Source organism: Xiphophorus maculatus, chromosome 1 (assembly GCF_002775205.1).
Source record: "Xiphophorus maculatus strain JP 163 A chromosome 1, X_maculatus-5.0-male, whole genome shotgun sequence".
In the NCBI taxonomy this organism is placed as follows: domain Eukaryota; kingdom Metazoa; phylum Chordata; class Actinopteri; order Cyprinodontiformes; family Poeciliidae; genus Xiphophorus; species Xiphophorus maculatus.
In genome coordinates this window covers 29,354,480-29,372,504 of record NC_036443.1, presented here as the reverse complement: position 1 = coordinate 29,372,504, position 18,025 = coordinate 29,354,480, and the positions used below count along the sequence as shown (strand labels likewise).

The window sequence follows — 18,025 nt, the reverse complement described above, 5'->3', positions numbered from 1 at the left end:
CTCTCTGATTACATCTCCCTGAACACCCCGACAGGGTGTGTGTGTGTGTGTGTGTGTGTGTGTGTGTGTGTGTGTGTGTGTGTGTGTGTGTGTGTGTGTGTGTGTGTGTGTGTGTGTGTGTGCGTGCGTGTGTGTGTGTGTGTGTGTGTGTGTGTAGTTCCAAGGGGGAGGAAAGGGTGGCCGTTAAGAAGGAAAAAGAGGGAGGCAAAGTTCTGAACTCCCCCTTCGCCGTCTCTCAGACAGACTCACTTCTTTCCCTCACAGCCGCCTGGCATCTCATTGGTTAAGGCCTCAGCTATATATTTATCTGATTGGTCAGGGCGGGGTATATATACACAGCGTGGGTCGGTTAAATCTGGCCACAAGTTTCAAAACTTTCAAACAAGGTAGAGAGACGGAGAGACGGAGAGACAGAGAGTCGGACGGCCTCGCTGACTGAGAGAAATCAACTCCTGAACCGCAAAATCCAAACAAGAGCTGTTGTCTTTTTGGGAAGGGAAAAAAAAGGAAGTGGACAAAAGAGGCAGAGTCTCTGGATTTTTTTTCTTCAGAGGGAATATCCTGCACCACAACTTTTGTTTTCCCTTTTCTCTCTCCTTTCCCTCTCCTCTCAGATCTCGATGCTTTATTTTAGGATTTGTGCACCAAATCCGTCAGATTCCTCATTTGATCCTTCGGTCGTTTTCCATCTGAAACATTCAGAGTTTTCCAGCCAACATAAAGCAGAGATTTTCTGGACAGAACGTTAACCTGAGTGGGATGAATTTAACTGAGCCCAACCTGCCTAGAGAGGCCTCCCTGCATCCCAGTCAAATGCCCTTTGGGGGCCGCTGGACGTCGGAGACCCCGAGTCCCGCTTCCGACCCTGAGATGGATTTTGAAGAGAGCCTGTCAGCAGACTGCAGTTCTCCCGACGCCCCTGGAGAACCGAGGAGAGGCGAGCCCAGGATGGCTCTGACGGTCGGCTCCAGGGGACAGAGCCCCGACTTGACCCCGGTAGGGGGCCCGCTGGCTGGGGCAGGCGATGGGAAAGCCTCAGGGGCCGAGCAGAGGATCCGCAGGCCCATGAACGCCTTCATGGTTTGGGCCAAAGATGAGAGGAAGCGACTGGCCCTGCAGAACCCGGACCTGCACAACGCCGTGCTGAGCAAGATGCTGGGTAAGACGAGCAGCGGCCTCAGCTTTTAACAAGCAAAGCAATAATTATGTAAAACTCATAATTCATGGCTAAATTTACTAAATTAACCTTTTTCTGTGTGCTTAATCTGAAAAGGATTATATGAAAAATATTAACGGTTAGAAGTTCAGACAACTAAAAAATCTTAAAAATGCATTAATCAGACATTTATTGACCTTCACTGGCTTTTGGTTTTCTTCAAGATCTGACAAAATGACAGAAATAAACCACATGAAACAGAAAAATGTGCTACAGGTGGTAGTTTTCAGTCAAACAGAAAATTAAAGAATGACAAGACTATCTCTATTAATGCATCAAAGCATATTCAAACCTAATCTTCAATTTTTAAGGATCTGATGCAATGTGTGTGAACGCCTTTGCTTTTAACTGATGCATTTACAGGATGAAAATTGAGGGAGTTCTTAGTTTGGAAGCATTTAATGCAAGCAAAATAAAGTTAGATTTTTCGACTTTGACCTGATCTAGGTGTAATCAGCCAATTGAACAGTGAATTTCTAATAAATATTACAGCTTTTTAAAGAGATATTTACATTAAATAAAATATTTTTCACTTTTTGTATTTGTAAGCTAAAAATGTGAGCTGAACATAAAAAAATGCAACAATCTTCAGAAAATATTGGCAAACCATTTATAAATCACTGAACTGCTGTCTGTTACTGTACTTATTTTAACTCTGCATACTGAAAAGTTAACTATGTCATTAATGAATGATAAAAAATATTTGTTTTAATACTTTGTAATTACAAGCAACAACAATAACTAATCTTATAGAATAAAGAGAACTGCTGATGTCACTGTGTTAGATATTTAAACTAATATTCTTTGATTCTTTATTTTATTGTATATTTTTCCAGCTGTAAGCTGAGCTTCAGATTAAAACGTGGGAGCTGCTCAGTGCAGACCCACTGTACAGCTGGAGTTCATCTGCAGCTTGAAATGTTCAGAGTCACTCAAATCCAAACCGCAAGTTTCTGGGAAAAAAAGTTTGTTTTGCAGATCTGGAAGCAGCCAGAATTTACAACCACAAGACAAACTGTAAATATGTACACTTAATGCAGAGCATAAATACGTCGAGCTCAACCCCGAGGGCAAAACTTTCTTAATTAGACACAAATAAATATGAGGGTGCCTTCCATCTAAACAAGTTGGGAATTTGTAGAAACTGAAAAGTTAAAAGATGTCAAGATAAGGAGATTTATAGAGGTCTGAATGTGGTTTAAAGGTGGTTAGGGGGCCAACCAATCCTGCTTTCATGGTCTTTGTTTACACTAGAAGTACAGTATTCGATATATTTTCATTGGCCATGTGTAAATAGCTATTAAAACGATATGCATGAATTAAAATGATTGTAGGTTTAGGTGTAAAAGGGGATTCGGGTTTCAGGACATGAGGGTAAAATGTGATTAGGATTTACGATATCAGTTAGATTAAAAGTAATAAATAACTTTGTCCTTTAATGTAAAGTGTAATCGTTTCCGCTCTTTGTCCACATCTTCCAGGTCAGTCCTGGAAGGCCCTGAGTGCCACAGACAAGCGGCCGTTTGTGGAGGAAGCCGAGCGTCTCCGTGTGCAACACCTGCAGGATCACCCAAACTATAAGTACAGACCTCGACGCAAAAAGACCACCAAGAAGCTGAAGCGAGTGGAACCCGGGCTCCTGCTGCACAGCCTGGCCCAAGGTGGGGCCCCGGCTCTCGGTTTGGGCCCCGGCGTCGGCCCTTTGGCTGCTGATGGCGTATCTGGTGCTGCTGCTTACGGCCACCCGGCCACCCACACTCCCCACCACCATCACCCCCACCAGCTGCTGCCGTCTCTGGGCCACTTTCGGGACCTTCCGGCCCCGGGGCACGCCGAACTGGAGAGCTACGGCCTGCCCACCCCGGAGATGTCGCCGCTGGACGTCCTGGAAGACGGAGCCGGAGAGTCCGTGTTCTTCCCCCAACACATGCAAGACGAGGCGGGGATGGGAGGTTGGAGCGGTTATCACCGCCTTCACCATCACAACCCACATTACAGCCAGCAGCACTACAGCAACAACCACAGTCACCACAACGCCATCGCCGTCAGCGCCAGCTTAAACATCGGGATGAATGCAAGTCTCAGTCCAAGCAGGACTTCCAGACTCGACTCTAGAATAAGTTCTGTTGAATCAAATATGACATCAAGCATTAGCTCAGTTAGCGCTAAGCTACCTCCTAGTCATGCTTTCAGTCATCAGGTCCCCTTAAGGACTCCTGTGAAATGTCCTCCGCCTCTAGCCGATTCCTCGTCCCCTGTTTCCTATCCTCGCCCGTCCTTCAGCATCCCTGAGCCAATAAAATGCCAACAGACACCTCTGAGCACAGCGCCTGTCGGGTATCTCAACCAAATGTATGGAGGCACTGCGTCCAGCGCTACGCACTTCACTCCCTCTCATCTGGGACAGCTTTCCCCTCCTCCTGAAACTTCTTCCTCTTCCTGCTCTTCCTCCTGCATCCTCCCTGCATCCACCTTCGGTCGCTCTGCACACTCAGACCAGTCTAGTCTGGAGGCCGGCGGCCACATGGGCTCTTCCTCTGCTGAGTTTTGGTCTGAGGTGGACAGGCACGAATTTGACCAGTATGTCAACATGGGACGGAGTCGAGAAGAGCCCTATGGAGGGTGTGGAGGAGGGTCAAAAGTCCTGGGTGGGTGTAATGCCATTGGAGGCAGTAGCAGCAACAGCATTGTTAGCACTATTATTAACAGGGACGTCAGCAGTATTATGAGTGGCGCTGGTGGCTGTGATGATGGAAGCAGCCCTCTGATATCTGCTCTCTCTGACGCCAGCAGTGCCGTTTATTACAGCGCCTGTATAACTGGATAAATACAGAATCTCATCTCACACAGTCTTCAATGCATCTGCAAAGAAAATTTAATATCAAAACTTTATTGAAGTCAGTGTCGAGTCATCGCCTACTCTAAAACTGCTTGAGTTTGTTTTTAAATGTGAAACAAATGTTGAACTTTATTCTGGGCCCTTTGCCAAATCTTGGATTATTAATTATATAATTTGCATTGTAAAAAGATCAGACACGAAAAACAAAACGTGACATGTTGCTGAAATATCTAATCAAACACTAAAAGACTTCATATTTCCAACAAACGTTTTACTTTTTTTCTTTCTCTTGTGTTTTCAGCCGATTAATTTTGGGTAATCAACAAATCTGATCAGCCAGTGGCGCTGCATATTGTTATTAGACTCACTAATGATCAAAATCTGTTGTTCTCTCTATGTCGTTGTAGTTTGCATCAAAATGTACTTTAGAAATTACTATAATAGCTAAAAGTAAACATCCACTGACAAAAACGGCTTAACATCCAGACGTAATGGCTTTACTTGGATGTAAGATGGTCCACACTAGTGAAAGGAATTGCAAGAATCAGTCACCTCTAAGGGCATTAAGTACCTGAAGTAGAACGATAACGTCCCAAACGGTATTTGGAGCATCCTTTGGTGCCATCTCCGTGCTGAAAGCTGATACTATTAATTGTTTTATGACAGATTCTATGAAATCTACAATATTTTCAGTTATCTGTAACTTTAAATTTAAATGTCAGAAACTGTCAGGATGAGCCATGAAAGGGAATGAAAATGAACTCAGTGGGGTGGGGGTTGCTTCCAGTCTCAGAAAGCCTGGCCGCTAACCCAGAACAGACCGCTGATGTCTCCCACAAACGTTTAGCATGTTTTACAAATCAGGGTGGGTTTTCTTTCTCGATGTCATACATCCCGTTCCCTTCTGCAGCTCAGTTCATCCTAGGGTCTTGTGTCAAATGGCAAATATAATATTTTGAGATTTAAGACATGTCTTTGTCTACCGGCAGGCAGATATCCTGTGATGCTGATTTCAAGTCTTGCTTTATCTTACCACAAATCCTCTGATTTACCAAACAGATCGTTTATTAAAACAAAACAGTTTTTCCACGTTAGGTCTGCAGATGACAGAAGCTCAGGTTCTAAAATACTTCTGGAACACATCAGAGAAAATGTCTTCAACAAAAAGTCATTGTCACTTCCTCTAATTTGTCAGAGTCTACTTTGAATTCTTGCAACTGGATACGGGCATACATTAAGATTTTTTATGATTGTTTATTGTATTTTTCTTTTGGAAACTATAGGTTTCATGTAGTCATACTGTGTATATTGATTCAGTGCTTTTTGTGAAAGAGAGATTTAGACTATGAAATGTTCTCTTTGCACTGCATTTAATGTATTAGCTGTATAGAAGGTATAATACTTTTTCAAGATGAAATATCTATTGTTTGAAATATGTTTTTGTACAAAAATGATCATATTTTTCTGAAAGGAAGTTTTTGGAATGATATTTACCAGCTTTCTTGCTGGAAGTAAGACCAACACGTTGTTTTTATATTTGTGTAGTAATTATGGTGCTAGCTAGCCTGGCTTGGCTAACGGATGAAAACTGGAGAAATGGCTGCACACACCTGTTATAAAATCCTAAAGTTTACCCTTCAATATATACTAAACACTCATCCAAATACCAACCAAGTATTGTTGTTGCAATTTGTTGTTTTGTTTTTGGAAATCAGGTTTTGCAAAAGTGCCTCTATTTAGCTAGGCTAACGATCCGCAACACTTTGATACAAAGGTAAAGCATGTTGAACTTTTTTTTAGCAGTTTTTGGCTTAAATGTAATTGAATAACTTTACAATTATTGGCATTACTTGAAAGAAAAGGTTAAAATATATTTATTGATTGCATATCTACAGCATTCTCTCTGTCCTGTAGTGGCTTTGTGTACAGGGAAAGAAAAACAAGAAGTCTCTTGAAAGATGGAGCCTGCATCTGTTCTGCATTAGTCTGCTTGTTTCTTGTTTCTTGATGTACATGAAACAGTGGAACAAAATCAAGTATCTCTTACGGAGCCACCAGTTACATTTGCCATGCCATTTCTGAGGTTTAAGACTTCTTTCAACTTTTCTTCAGCGAGATGCTTACTGAGAAGCAGGAGTTCAAGTGAACTAGTAAAAAATAAGTTTCTACATCTGCATTTGACATTCTTCTCTGTTGACACCAAGCACTCTTTTTTTCCGTTTTAATTTACTGTGACACAAAAAGACTTCAGAGAGAGACAGGCGTTTTTTTGGAATCGTGCAATAACTTTGGGCCTTTTGGTAATAATTATCTAAGAGAATAAAGAAAACACCCAGGATTTTGGGATTAAATCAAAGGACATTTTTCTCAGCAGTCATATAACAAATTAAAACCAGTATTTTCCCAGAAGTGTCACTGGGATGCTTCTAAATCTGCCTGACAAGAATAATTTTTAGATTTTCTACAAAGAAAAAAGGTTTTCTTTATGTGTTTGAAAACGGTGTGTTGGCTGTAAATGGATCTGTTCTGTTGTATACAATAATTGTACCAAATAAACACCTTTAAGAATTTACTTTAGTTTCCGACTCTCTGTAGTAATAAAACAAAAACCCTTTTGTTTTTTATGTTCAAGTCAAACTCAAGTAAAAGCAGGATGGTCTTCAAGAGGACATAAAAGGATAAATTTTTATTGCAGATCAATAAATGTCTGAAGTGTGTGTTCTGTCAATAGAAGACATAAAACACCAGCAGAAACATCTGAATCTGTGGCTAAAAAGCACAAAACATATTGAACCCAACAGGTTTATGCATTTTCATAATCAATACATTTTAAACAAATGTATAACTTTTAAAGAGATATTAAACATAAGTTTCATTAGGGCCCCATTCCTGTTTTTAAAAATAGTTTTTTTTAATGGCCTGACGTAATATTCCAATTTTGTTTACATTACTTTGTGAGAAATCAAATAACAGGCAGGAAACAAGAGAGAAACCCTCAATAAGCAGGGAGAAACCACTGCTACAAAGGTTGTAACCTTTCCCAGGCGTTATTTAATTTCATTTTTATTTTTTGTCATCATTTTAAATCATTATCATTGTTACATTATCATTTCTGTTGTTGGAACTATTTCAAATGGATGTTAACCCAAATAATCCTAATATGAGCAGGGAAAGGAAAATATGCATGGGGCTGTATTGTTAATGAATGAACATATTTTACACAGAATAGATTACAGGTGTTCTGATTTATGATGGAGAACAGGCAGAGCTGCTGAGTAAACAGATCAAGGGTGTGAAATATTGGAAAAGACTCAAAATAAATAAATGAAAGGAGTTTATGAAAACTAACAAGATTCTCAACAAAATGATAGTTCATAATACCATGCATTGGGTCAGGCTGATACATTTTCTTTAAAAGAAATCATATAATTCCAATAAGAATTAAGATAATAATTGCTTCAAGAGCTAATAATACTTTTCTAGCTTTTACATTTATGAAAACTTGCATCAATAATCATATAGTTGTTTAGTTAATACTTCTTAAAAACAATGACTAGAAAAGTGTCAGAAAAACGTTCTTGTTGATTATTTTGTGGATATTCAAAAAAAAAAATTTTCCCATGAATAAAGCATTCAAGATGTTTAAAAGGCAATAAGCGTCTAATCTTCCCTTTATTTTCTGTCTGACCTTATTTTGTTTACTTTACGTTTCTAAATCCATTTCATTAAATCTCCGTTGGAGCAGAACAACGTTTGGACATGTCAACTGGTCTGTAAAAGATGACCAAACATCATGTGGTTGGGACTTCAGGCATGTTTTCCTACAGTGACTCGTCTACTTTCATCTCGGCGTGTGTGTGTGTGTGTGTGTGTGTGTGTGTGTGTGTGTGTGTGTGTGTGTGTGTGTGTGTGTGTGTGTGTGTGTTGCGTAGGTAGCTGACAGGAATGTTAGCAACCAGGAGGAAACTCATGTGGAAGTTTGGGATGTTCGGAAAGGGTGTGTGTCCCTCTTTATGTGTGGAAAGTGAAAAGGGGAAGAGGTGTATATTTTTGTGAGAACACCTCACCCGGCTGCTTGTTGCTCTGACTGGAAAAGAAAACAAGGCAAGATTCCTGCTCCTGCAGCTGGAAATTAAAAACGTGAGATTCTGCCGCAGGCGTTTGAAATTCCCGTTCTCAAAGCCGATAGGCTGCGAGATTTAGATGTTGCCTTGTTTCAGCTCATGTTTCATTAACAGATCTCTGCAGATTGGATTACATGATGAAGAGCTAATTCCAAACTTTGACTGTGGAGTGACGGAGCAGACAGATCAGAGTCTTTCAGGGCCAACATTTGGAAAAATCCAACTGAGCTTAAGTCTCTTATTTGAAGCTTTCTCCAGTAAAGTCACCTACATAAATAACAGCATTGTTGTTCATGTCTCATGATGCTTTTCAGAGAGTTGAAACTTCAGTTTCGATGAATGGACCTCGCAGATCCAGGTGAAAGCTAACTATCCTTGCTCAGTTGTAAAGAACTGGAAGTTCACAGACAGGACAAAAACACAACTGTTTCCTCAAAGTCCAAAATCTGATCCCTCCATAGTTAGAATACACCTTCAGTGTCTCCTAAAGTTTAGGAACATTACTGCGGGTAAACATCTCTACCCCTTTGCACCTGATAGTCCAGCATATTGCAACATTTGGTTGTTTTCTCACTGCACTGTCAAACTCAGCCAATCAAATTCAGCCTTGGCTGTAATTGGATTTATATACAGTTTAACTGGGAAGTATTCAAACCACTTCAATTTTTTCATATTTTGTTATATTACAGTCTTATTCCAAACTGAACTAACTTAATCTCTTTCCTCAAAATTCTGCACACAAATAAACCATTATGGCGACGTGCAGCAATGTTTTTAAGATTTTGCTAATTTATTAGAATTCAGAAATATTTATGAATAAACAATATCACTCTGAAGCAAATAGAAAAGTAAAAATAAACCAGAAACAGGTAGATTCTTCCCTTTCAGTTGGGAATCAGAATGTGAGGAAAAGGATTTGTGAATCTGAGACAGTTTGAGTCGAAGCTCAAAGAAATGAAGAAAGAGAGAAATAAAGAAGGGGATTTTCCAGGCTTGTCTGCCCTGTGTTTTATTGGCCACATGTGGTCAAAAAGTTAGATCAGTCACCACAACCACACACTGACACACTAAATGTGTATTTGCATCTCTGGTCATCCATGTGTGTGTGATTTTACACAATCTGATTAAAGATGACAGTTAGTTTATGCTGTAAATGTATTTGTGAGTTTGGGCTTCTTTGTGTACGTTTTCCTGTAACAGTCTTACATAAATCTTTGTGTAGCTGTTTTATGTAAAGGCATTTGCTGCATATGTCTGTTTGTATTTATTTGTAATGTTACATTTAATTAGCTAGTTTAGCAGTGACCCAAATTACAGGTTCTATGTCTCTGTGAGTCTGGTTGCTGTTTCTGTTGCGTTTTCTAAAGTTTGTGATTTAATCAAACATCCAGATGTTGACATTTAGGCTCAGGGTTTGATAACTGATTAGATGGCGCGGTACAACTGACGTGCCACTCCTTTTGTGTAAATTATCATCCACGGTTTATCAACTCATGAGTCCACTTTCACAAATTTTATCAATGAAATATTAAAATATTGATAATAAAGTTGTACTTTCCCTGAAAACCAAAGCATTTTTATGTCGTGACTTCAGACTGAAATTAAGATTATATTGGCTGCTGCAGTTTCCTGTCTTTCTGTTATGAGATATTTGTGACCACTTTGATTCTTACAAATCTTATAATCTGTCCATTAATTCACATGCAACAGGAATTAATTACTGGCAAAGTTTTCAGTTAAAGTTCCTCATCTCAGCATTTAAAGAATTTAGTAGTTTCAGTTTACACCCTTTAAATTATTCGTTTGAAGCCGTGCACACTTAGAAAAGAACAAATAAATGCAGTTTTTTATATGTTGGATTTCTTGCAATAACAGATCTGTTGGCTTTATAAGGTGAATTATACACATTGCAGTAAAGTTGGCATACAGACTTTTTACATTCACTGCATAAAGGCCAAATACATTTCTTAACTCTTGCTGAACCAGAAATTACAAGACTTGAGTTGACTGAGATGATGTAATGGTGAAGGTGGGGGTGCATGTGTGTGTGTGTGTGTGTGTGAAGGGGGTCTTTCCCTCTCTGCTGCAGGATGTCAGGCTCTGTCTTCTATTCCCCCCCTGCTTCCTGTTTCCTGTCTCTGCAGGAAGTGGCAATGTGTTCATATCCTCTGATAGGAGCTGTTAGGAAAGCGGATGGAGGAAAGGTTCGCTGAATTAAAAAGCTTGGCATTTCTGTGTTTCATACTTTTAAGGTCACACTTTAAAAGTAATAATGTGTTAATCAATTGCAGCCCCCATTCAGGCCACAATAATTGACTTTTAAAGTAAAAATAGGAAGAAGAGCAAGAAAACATGGAAGAAAAACATCAAATGTGAAACGGCACCAGATTAACGTTCAAAATCAAAACGTTTCAACTTCACAAATGAAGTGAATTATTACATTTATTGATATAAATTTAATAACTTATATGGCTGGTCTGCATCTGCACCAGTACGCATGCTAATTAAACTTCAGTATTGTTTTTTTTTTTTTTTGAATCAGAAAGTATACAAGCTCTAAATGCATATGAATGACAACATGATGTTTAAGGTCTTTGGCCATTAAAAACATTGGTACCCTGATTATATGTGCATATATACTTATAATTTCTAATATCTAATGCCTCCATTTTATTCCTACTAATCTGTTTTGTTGATCCATTAGCTACGTTTCCATTGACAATATAATTGCGCAAATTGGAATTATGAAAATACGGCAATAAAAAAACAAACATCCTAGCTAAATGTTTTTGCGCTAGGAAGAGGTTGTTTTTCAGCTGTATTGAATTTAGTGTATTTCACAAAACTGCAATGGAAAAAAATTTTTCTCACGAGTCATGTGGTCAACAATCGGATGTTACTACTGGTGGAAAAGATGAAGAAGATGACAGGAAGTAGTAGGAGGATGATGGCACTGCGTGTTTTATAATCATGTGAACAAACTCATTCACATGTGATTCTTATTCTTATTGAATGGAGACAACACAAAAAACTGTTTTCTTTTCTTGCATTAGCCGAATATCGACAAAGTTTGTAGTGGAAATTGAGCGAGTGACATGTGAAGATGAGTTTCTGTAGGTAAATAAAAACCAACACTGGCTTGTTGGTTTATGTCCGACATGCCTGAGTTTTTTTGGTGGACATGTTGAAAAGTTCCTGAACATCACAATTCACAAAAGACTGTATACTTCACACATACGTCACTGTGAATGTTTGACGCAGCTAAAGCCAAAGGCAGAGACATCATTTCTGATTATTTCATTACTTGTTGACTGTCTAGAGAAATGAACGTCTGTGTTCTACTTAAATAAAACAAGATGGACATCACAGCAAACGGACACACCCCGTCCTAATGCAGGAGCAACTTGTACATTTCTTGACCCGTCATTCCAAGACACAATCACATTACCAGGCGTCTGACTCCACTTTCAACCTCTAGATGAGGGTGGGCTGCTCCAGGCCTGGAGGGCCAGTCTCCTGCAACTTTTAGATGTATCTTTACTTCAACACACCTGAGTCAAATAATGAGGTCATTAGCAGGACTCTGGAGAACCTGACTGCACTTAGGAGGTGATTCAGCTGTTAGATTCAAGCGTGTTGGACCAGAGAGACATCTAAGAGTTGCAGGACACCGGCCCTCGAGGACGAGGACTGCCCACCCTGCTCTAGATGCAGCTTTGCTTCAAAACTACGATAAAAAATAAAAAATAAAAAAACTGGGCCATTTGTTTGAATTTTTGGGAATTCTGGAAATTTGGGAACATTGTTAGATAAGACACTGTTTGCAGATGACAAAATAGGCATTCAGGGACTTATGAAGAAAATAACGCCTGTTTGTTTTTCTCACTCATCTTTTTAACTTCTTTTTCTCCTGCTGTAGTCTATCCTTCCTTCTCCTCCCTGCTCTCGCCCTCCGTCTTCGGTGGGAGCCAAGGTGTGGGTGTTAAACCTCAGAGGTCTGCTGGTCTGGTGGCCTTGGCTTTGAAGGGCCTGTGGGTTGTGGGTTCAGATCCCGGGCAGGCCTAACCACTAACGTTCAGTGGTGGAACTCCTCAATCAGCGTGGAAATGGTCAAATCAGCCAATCACGGTGCCAGATTCTGAGTCAGCAGAAACCCAGCTCTTCTTATTCTGGGCTTCTGTCTAACAAATATATCCACAATTTTAAGCTTTTCTATTTGGTTTTCCTTCTTGACTTCATTTTTATGTTAGATTGCAATCTGAAATTAGATACAGATAGGAAAGAAACTGACAAATTTAATTTAAACGGCCACAAATTATCAGAAAAATATGAGACTGGAAATCCACCAGTTTCATTGTATGCGGGATTTCAGCAAACCATCTTGGGTCCATAAATGTGCAGAACTATTAGTAAAGACTTTTTTTTTTAGAAGAATCTCAGAAAAAGCAGTTTTCCACTTTTCATTTCTACCTGTAAATGTATTCAGAGCATTTTAACTTTTCACATTTTGTCACATTGCAACAGAATCCATTTTACTGCGATTTTCACTAAAACACCAACACAAAGTGACAAGCAGTTGTGAAGTTGGAAAGGCGATCATTCATGACTTTTATAAATTTCTAATATGGAAGCAAGAAAAGTATAGTATGCCAACCTGAAAGGTGGAGGCCACCTGTGTTAGTTTAAATGTAGAGGTTAGAGAGCATTAGTGAACAAATTGGCCCAGTCAAAGCATGAACCTAAACGCAGATTCTCTCCACCCAGTCTGAGCTTTAGATATTTTTAAAAAAATAACTAAATAACAACTTCTCAATCAGGATGTTTCATTGGTTTGTCACCAAACACATTGAATTTTGTGACTGTAATGTGAAAAAGTTCAAAAGGTGAGACGACCTTTCACACACAGTTATAGTGCAAACAGATTTCTTCATGATTTGCAACATAGAAACAAATCAAGAAATGAGGCACACTGTGATATTTTATCTATTTCCATCATTCTTACCAACTTTTTTTAAATAGAAAAATACTTTTCTGGAAATTTATTTCAGCATTGTTCCATTTTCTTGCTCATTTTTCCTTTTATGCTCCACTGTGTGCAACATCTAAACAAGTTCCAAACTTTTATAAATAGAAAATGAAAAACATGTTGAATAAATGAAAAGGAGAAACACACACACACAAAAAAAATCAGAGCAAACAAGAGGAGAAATGAGATCCAAATTTAAGATGACAGCCTGCGAGAGAAGATGAGGACATTTTTTTACGACAACAGACGCTCTGTGGTCCCATGTGTCTCCTTTTTAACCCATGAAAAAAGTACCCATGCTATTTGGGGATGACTGTCTCCAAAACTTTATAATTCAGTGTATTTATCTTTCTGGCTCCCCTGGTTTTCCTGAAACTGCATGGATGTCTAAACATAGGGTTTATGAGAGCAGCGCTGATGTGGAAATCTCCTGAAATTGAGTGGAATTTTAGCCCACTTTTATATATTTGTCTGTTGTTGGTTTTGTTCGTGGCATTGTCACTATAACAGGCACTGACGCCGCGTGGGAGAGTGTGTGTGTGCGTGTGTGTGTTTGCTTTAGTGACCCAGCATGACATTGTAGTGAGCATAACACAGGGCTGCAAGCAGACACAGGAGAAACAAGAGTGTGGGAAAATAAAAAAAAAGACATGAAGGTGATGCTGAAAAAACAGAGGAGAAATAAGAGTGACAGCAGTTACCTTGGCAACCAAATCTATTGAAGTGAAAAACGGAAATAATAAAAACAGCATGGGTGAAAAGACTGCAAAAAGAAAAAAAAAGAGAATATAAAAATTTTCTAAAAACCTCAAGCAAATACACACAGCTCCTGTTTCCATCTTAGCTCATGTTGTTCAACTACTGAGCTGCAAACTAGGCAACCATCTTGTCTGATATGACGAACAGGCAAAGACAGGATGCACAACATGCCTTAGCATGCAGCATTTTAAAGGGGCCAGTGGAGCGAGGGCAAGTTTATCAGTTCAAATGTGTCAATATTCTGCTAATGTCAAAAAAACATGATTCCTCTTTGTGGTGTTTCCATTAATTAAGAACTCAATTAAAATTTCATGAGACTAAATTTGTTGACACAATGAGTTATTAAAAAGCAGGCCGTCCCATCATCCTCCTACGTCTTCTTCTTCTTCATCTTTTCCGCTGGTAAAAACATCCAGGCGTTGATCATGTGACTCGTGTGATATGAAAAAAAAATGTTTCCATTGCAAACTTTTTAATCGAAAAACGTATTTTTTTTTATAAAATCGCATTGTTTCCATTAAGTGAATTTACTTTCATTATTACAATTTGCACAATTATATGACTAATGGAAACGTAGCTAGTGGGATAAAGACAGGAAGTATCCATCCATCTGTACCTGCTGTTCCCTGCAGGACATCCGACCAGGCACACACACCTGAAGGGGAATCTAAGGTAACCATAACCTAGCAGTCATGTTTGAGGAAGAAAACAAACAAACTTCATACTAAAAGTTCCCAGGCTGGGATTCAGAATCCTCCTGCTGCAGGGCAGCAGAGCTACTAACTGCTCCATCACGAAGCTCCAAACTGCAAAGACGGAGTGAAAAAACCAAAAGAAATGGAAACAGTGTTGATCTTTTCAGGTTGTTCTTGTTATTGTTTTTTTTTCTCTTTGGTTTAGCTTTCCCCTTCTCAGGTTTCCCCCTCACTACGTTTCCCAACATATCATTGACCTTCCAGTGTGTGTGTGAGCGTGTGTGTGTGTGTGTCTGGAGCCATTGGATGGAGTGTGTGGTTACCCACTGGTGTGACCAGGGACACAGGGGCACCTCTCCGCTCCCCACTCTGTCATTTAGCTCTCGCTCTGCCGTGTCAGGTCTGCTGAGCTCACTGTGAGTCTGTGGAAAAGGTGACGCATCAGATTTGAAAGATGAAGCTTTGACTACAAAATACTCCGTCTTGTTGACAAAACGATTCACAGGGATAGTCCGGATATTTGGGAGTGGGGTTATTTGGAGTTATGAACTGTAGTCACCATCATCCCTGCAGATCAGATCAGTGTGAGGGAATATTTCTGATCATTCCAGTTTCAATTTGATCAGTTTATTCAGAGGAAAATGTTTTGTTTTACATAAGACAGTAGCCACCCAATTAAAATGGTGGAATTAAGATTTTTCTTACTGGTTTTGATCAGTTGGATCTCGATTTACCATCAAAACAGAATTCTTGCAGCTGTGACTCTGCATTTGCCTGAATGTTGTCTTCAAATATAGGGATGCAAACTCAGCACAAAAACCTCGCCCCAAGCCTGAACCATTTCTGAGACCGACAGCTGAATCTGCTGGAATGAAATTTGCTCTTGGGAGACCACAAACTCCAGGTTTCCGCTCCGTGAAGCGCTCTAACCGGTAAACAGGGGTAACTAAATCAGCAGGTGAAGCCGGAGAGACTGAGATGGGAAACAGATTTCATATTTTCCTGTGGAACTCTAAATGGTTTGCATCTTTATTTCTGTCAAAAATATATTCCTAATAAAATGTTTCTCATTCAAATTAGTATTTCACATGGAGCTGAAACAAATTAAAACATCTGAGAAAATATATAAAATAAAAATTAAGCCTATGCTTTTTAACATTTTAAATGTATTTTATTGAGATTTCATTTGATATAGTGACACAAAGTAGTGAACAAACATAAAGTAGGAGTAAAATCATTATGGTTTTTAAGATTTTTTACAGTAAAACAGTGCAGCATGCATTTGTGCTCAGCCTTGATATCTTGTACCTTCAGAAGTTACTAAATTGGGTCCAGCTGTGAGTAATTCATTCCCACCACGAATCCAGCTGTGATGGCCTCTGAGGTTTGTTAGAGAACATCAGGGAACAAACAATAAAGTCAATGAACAAGATGATGAAGACTGAGGAGTGCAGCACAAAGGTCAGGGAGAAAGCTGAGGAAAAGTTCAAGGCAGGGTTTGGTTATCAAACAACAATCTGTCCGTTTCACAGAACTCAGCTCCACTTATCAACCGGTAAATGAAAACGATTCAACTACCAAACTACTCTGGAGGAGCTGCAGAGATGCAAATCTAAGGTAGGGAAAATCTGTGAAGGAAAACATTTTATCTGATTTTATGTAATCAAAATATGTAAAACGGTAAGAATGGAGAAAAGCTGAGCTGAGATTCAAACACAAATATGGAAGCAAACTCATCACAGTCTGTCTTACGCGGAGCTAAAGAGCTAAGAAAGCAAACATGATTAATATCACTGCAAAGTTACATCATGGACCACCAAACTTTTAGATTAAAGCTCAGTTTACAATCAATAAAAAAAATATGAGAAAATCAGGATTATGCCTCCAGAAGGTCAGACTATTGTAATATTTTGGTGTTTCTCAGTTGTCCTTAATTGTTTTTAAATTCCTAATTAAGATTTTTTTTTTTTATCATTTTGCTAACTGTGCAGATGTCAGATAACATCTGCACAGTTAGCTGTGATTTATGGCAACACAAAAGGTTCTAGAAACCCAAAAACCTGAAAGCCTCCAGGAGCTGCTGTGGTTCTGGATGTGTGGTCCGCTGCTTCTTTTGGCGTGAAACGAGCTGCAATAAAAACTTGGATCTTTCAAGAAGCACAACACAGAGAGCAGAAGAAACCAAACCAGAAGCAAGCAGCGGCTGCTGCTGCATACCAGCGTTCATCAGCTGTTTTACAAATCGCTTCACACACTACGAGACTCACTGGCATCAATCCCCCAGTTTTTTCTTGCTTTGTTTATTTCTTTGGAGAACAGAGCTATGCTATCAGGTGCTATTCTGGTTGCCCAGACCTCCAGCTGACTCTCTTTTAAAAAAGTAAATTAATGTAGTTATTATGAAAAAAACCCCACCTCTATAAATGATTTGCATCTGAAATGATGGATATTTAATTTGAAAGTTCAAAGTTCGAACTGAACAGAAAATGATGCCAGTTTTCAGAACGGCCCTCTGCTGGATAAGAAAGCAAATTACTGCATTGGAGAATGAAGTAGTTATTGAAAATTACTGGAAGATGGAAAGGTGTACTTAATAAATGCATTGAAGTCTTTATGTTGTTTTTTGTCCATGTCACCAAAACTTGGATAATGAAATTTTACACTGTTGAAAAATGCATGAAAGATGTAAAACAAGGGACAATATTCTCTTAATGAACATTTCAGCAAAGAAAAATTCACCACAGAATATAGAAAAACTTGCTAAAAACATTGGTGCAACTCTACTACTGACCAATTTATGTTTTTATTAATTTATTAGATTCATTTTTAATAAAAAAAAAACAACCAAATTGCCATTGTGGAATCTGAGTCTCAGCAAAAATTTCTAACACTTCTAGGTTTAAGAATAACCTGGAAAATGTTTAGTAGATAACACCCTGCATGCTGCATACGTCCCACAGGACTCAAACCTCTCTGCAGACCCACAGTTATAGCAGGTTTTAGGTTCAGAGAGCCATAAAACTCAAGTCCCAAATCATAAACTATGGTTTTAAACTCCAAACAAGTTAAAGTCCTGTGGTTTGAGTTCACACCTGCAGGAAAATCACCACCAGCCATACAGAAAAAGTCAAAGTAACGCAGTTTGATGTTCACCGTTAGAGAAACTAAAGTGTCAATGACTCTTTGGACTCTCCTTCCAGTTTGAGAAGCTAACGTCAGAACATTTTAGTTCTCTAGATGATGTGATTTAAGCCATACGTAATTTTGGGCAGTAGGGAAAAAGAAATAAAAACATATAATGAAAACACTTAAAGCATATTCAAGTGGTATTTTGGTCCTGGTTTGGTCCCATCCAAAGGCCGGGGT

General features: G+C 39.1%; 1 protein-coding gene across 1 annotated transcript; it reads left to right on the top strand.

Moving 5' to 3' along the window:
• Positions 1 to 371: 371 nt before the first annotated feature.
• Positions 372 to 6,627, top strand: LOC102227007 (transcription factor Sox-18-like). Its single transcript, XM_023342058.1, has 2 exons — positions 372 to 1,159; positions 2,698 to 6,627. The coding sequence occupies exons 1-2, from the start codon at positions 760 to 762 to the stop codon at positions 4,041 to 4,043; spliced, it is 1,746 nt and encodes a 581-aa protein (XP_023197826.1). The 5' UTR covers positions 372 to 759; the 3' UTR covers positions 4,044 to 6,627.
• The last annotated feature ends 11,398 nt before the right edge of the window (positions 6,628 to 18,025 follow it).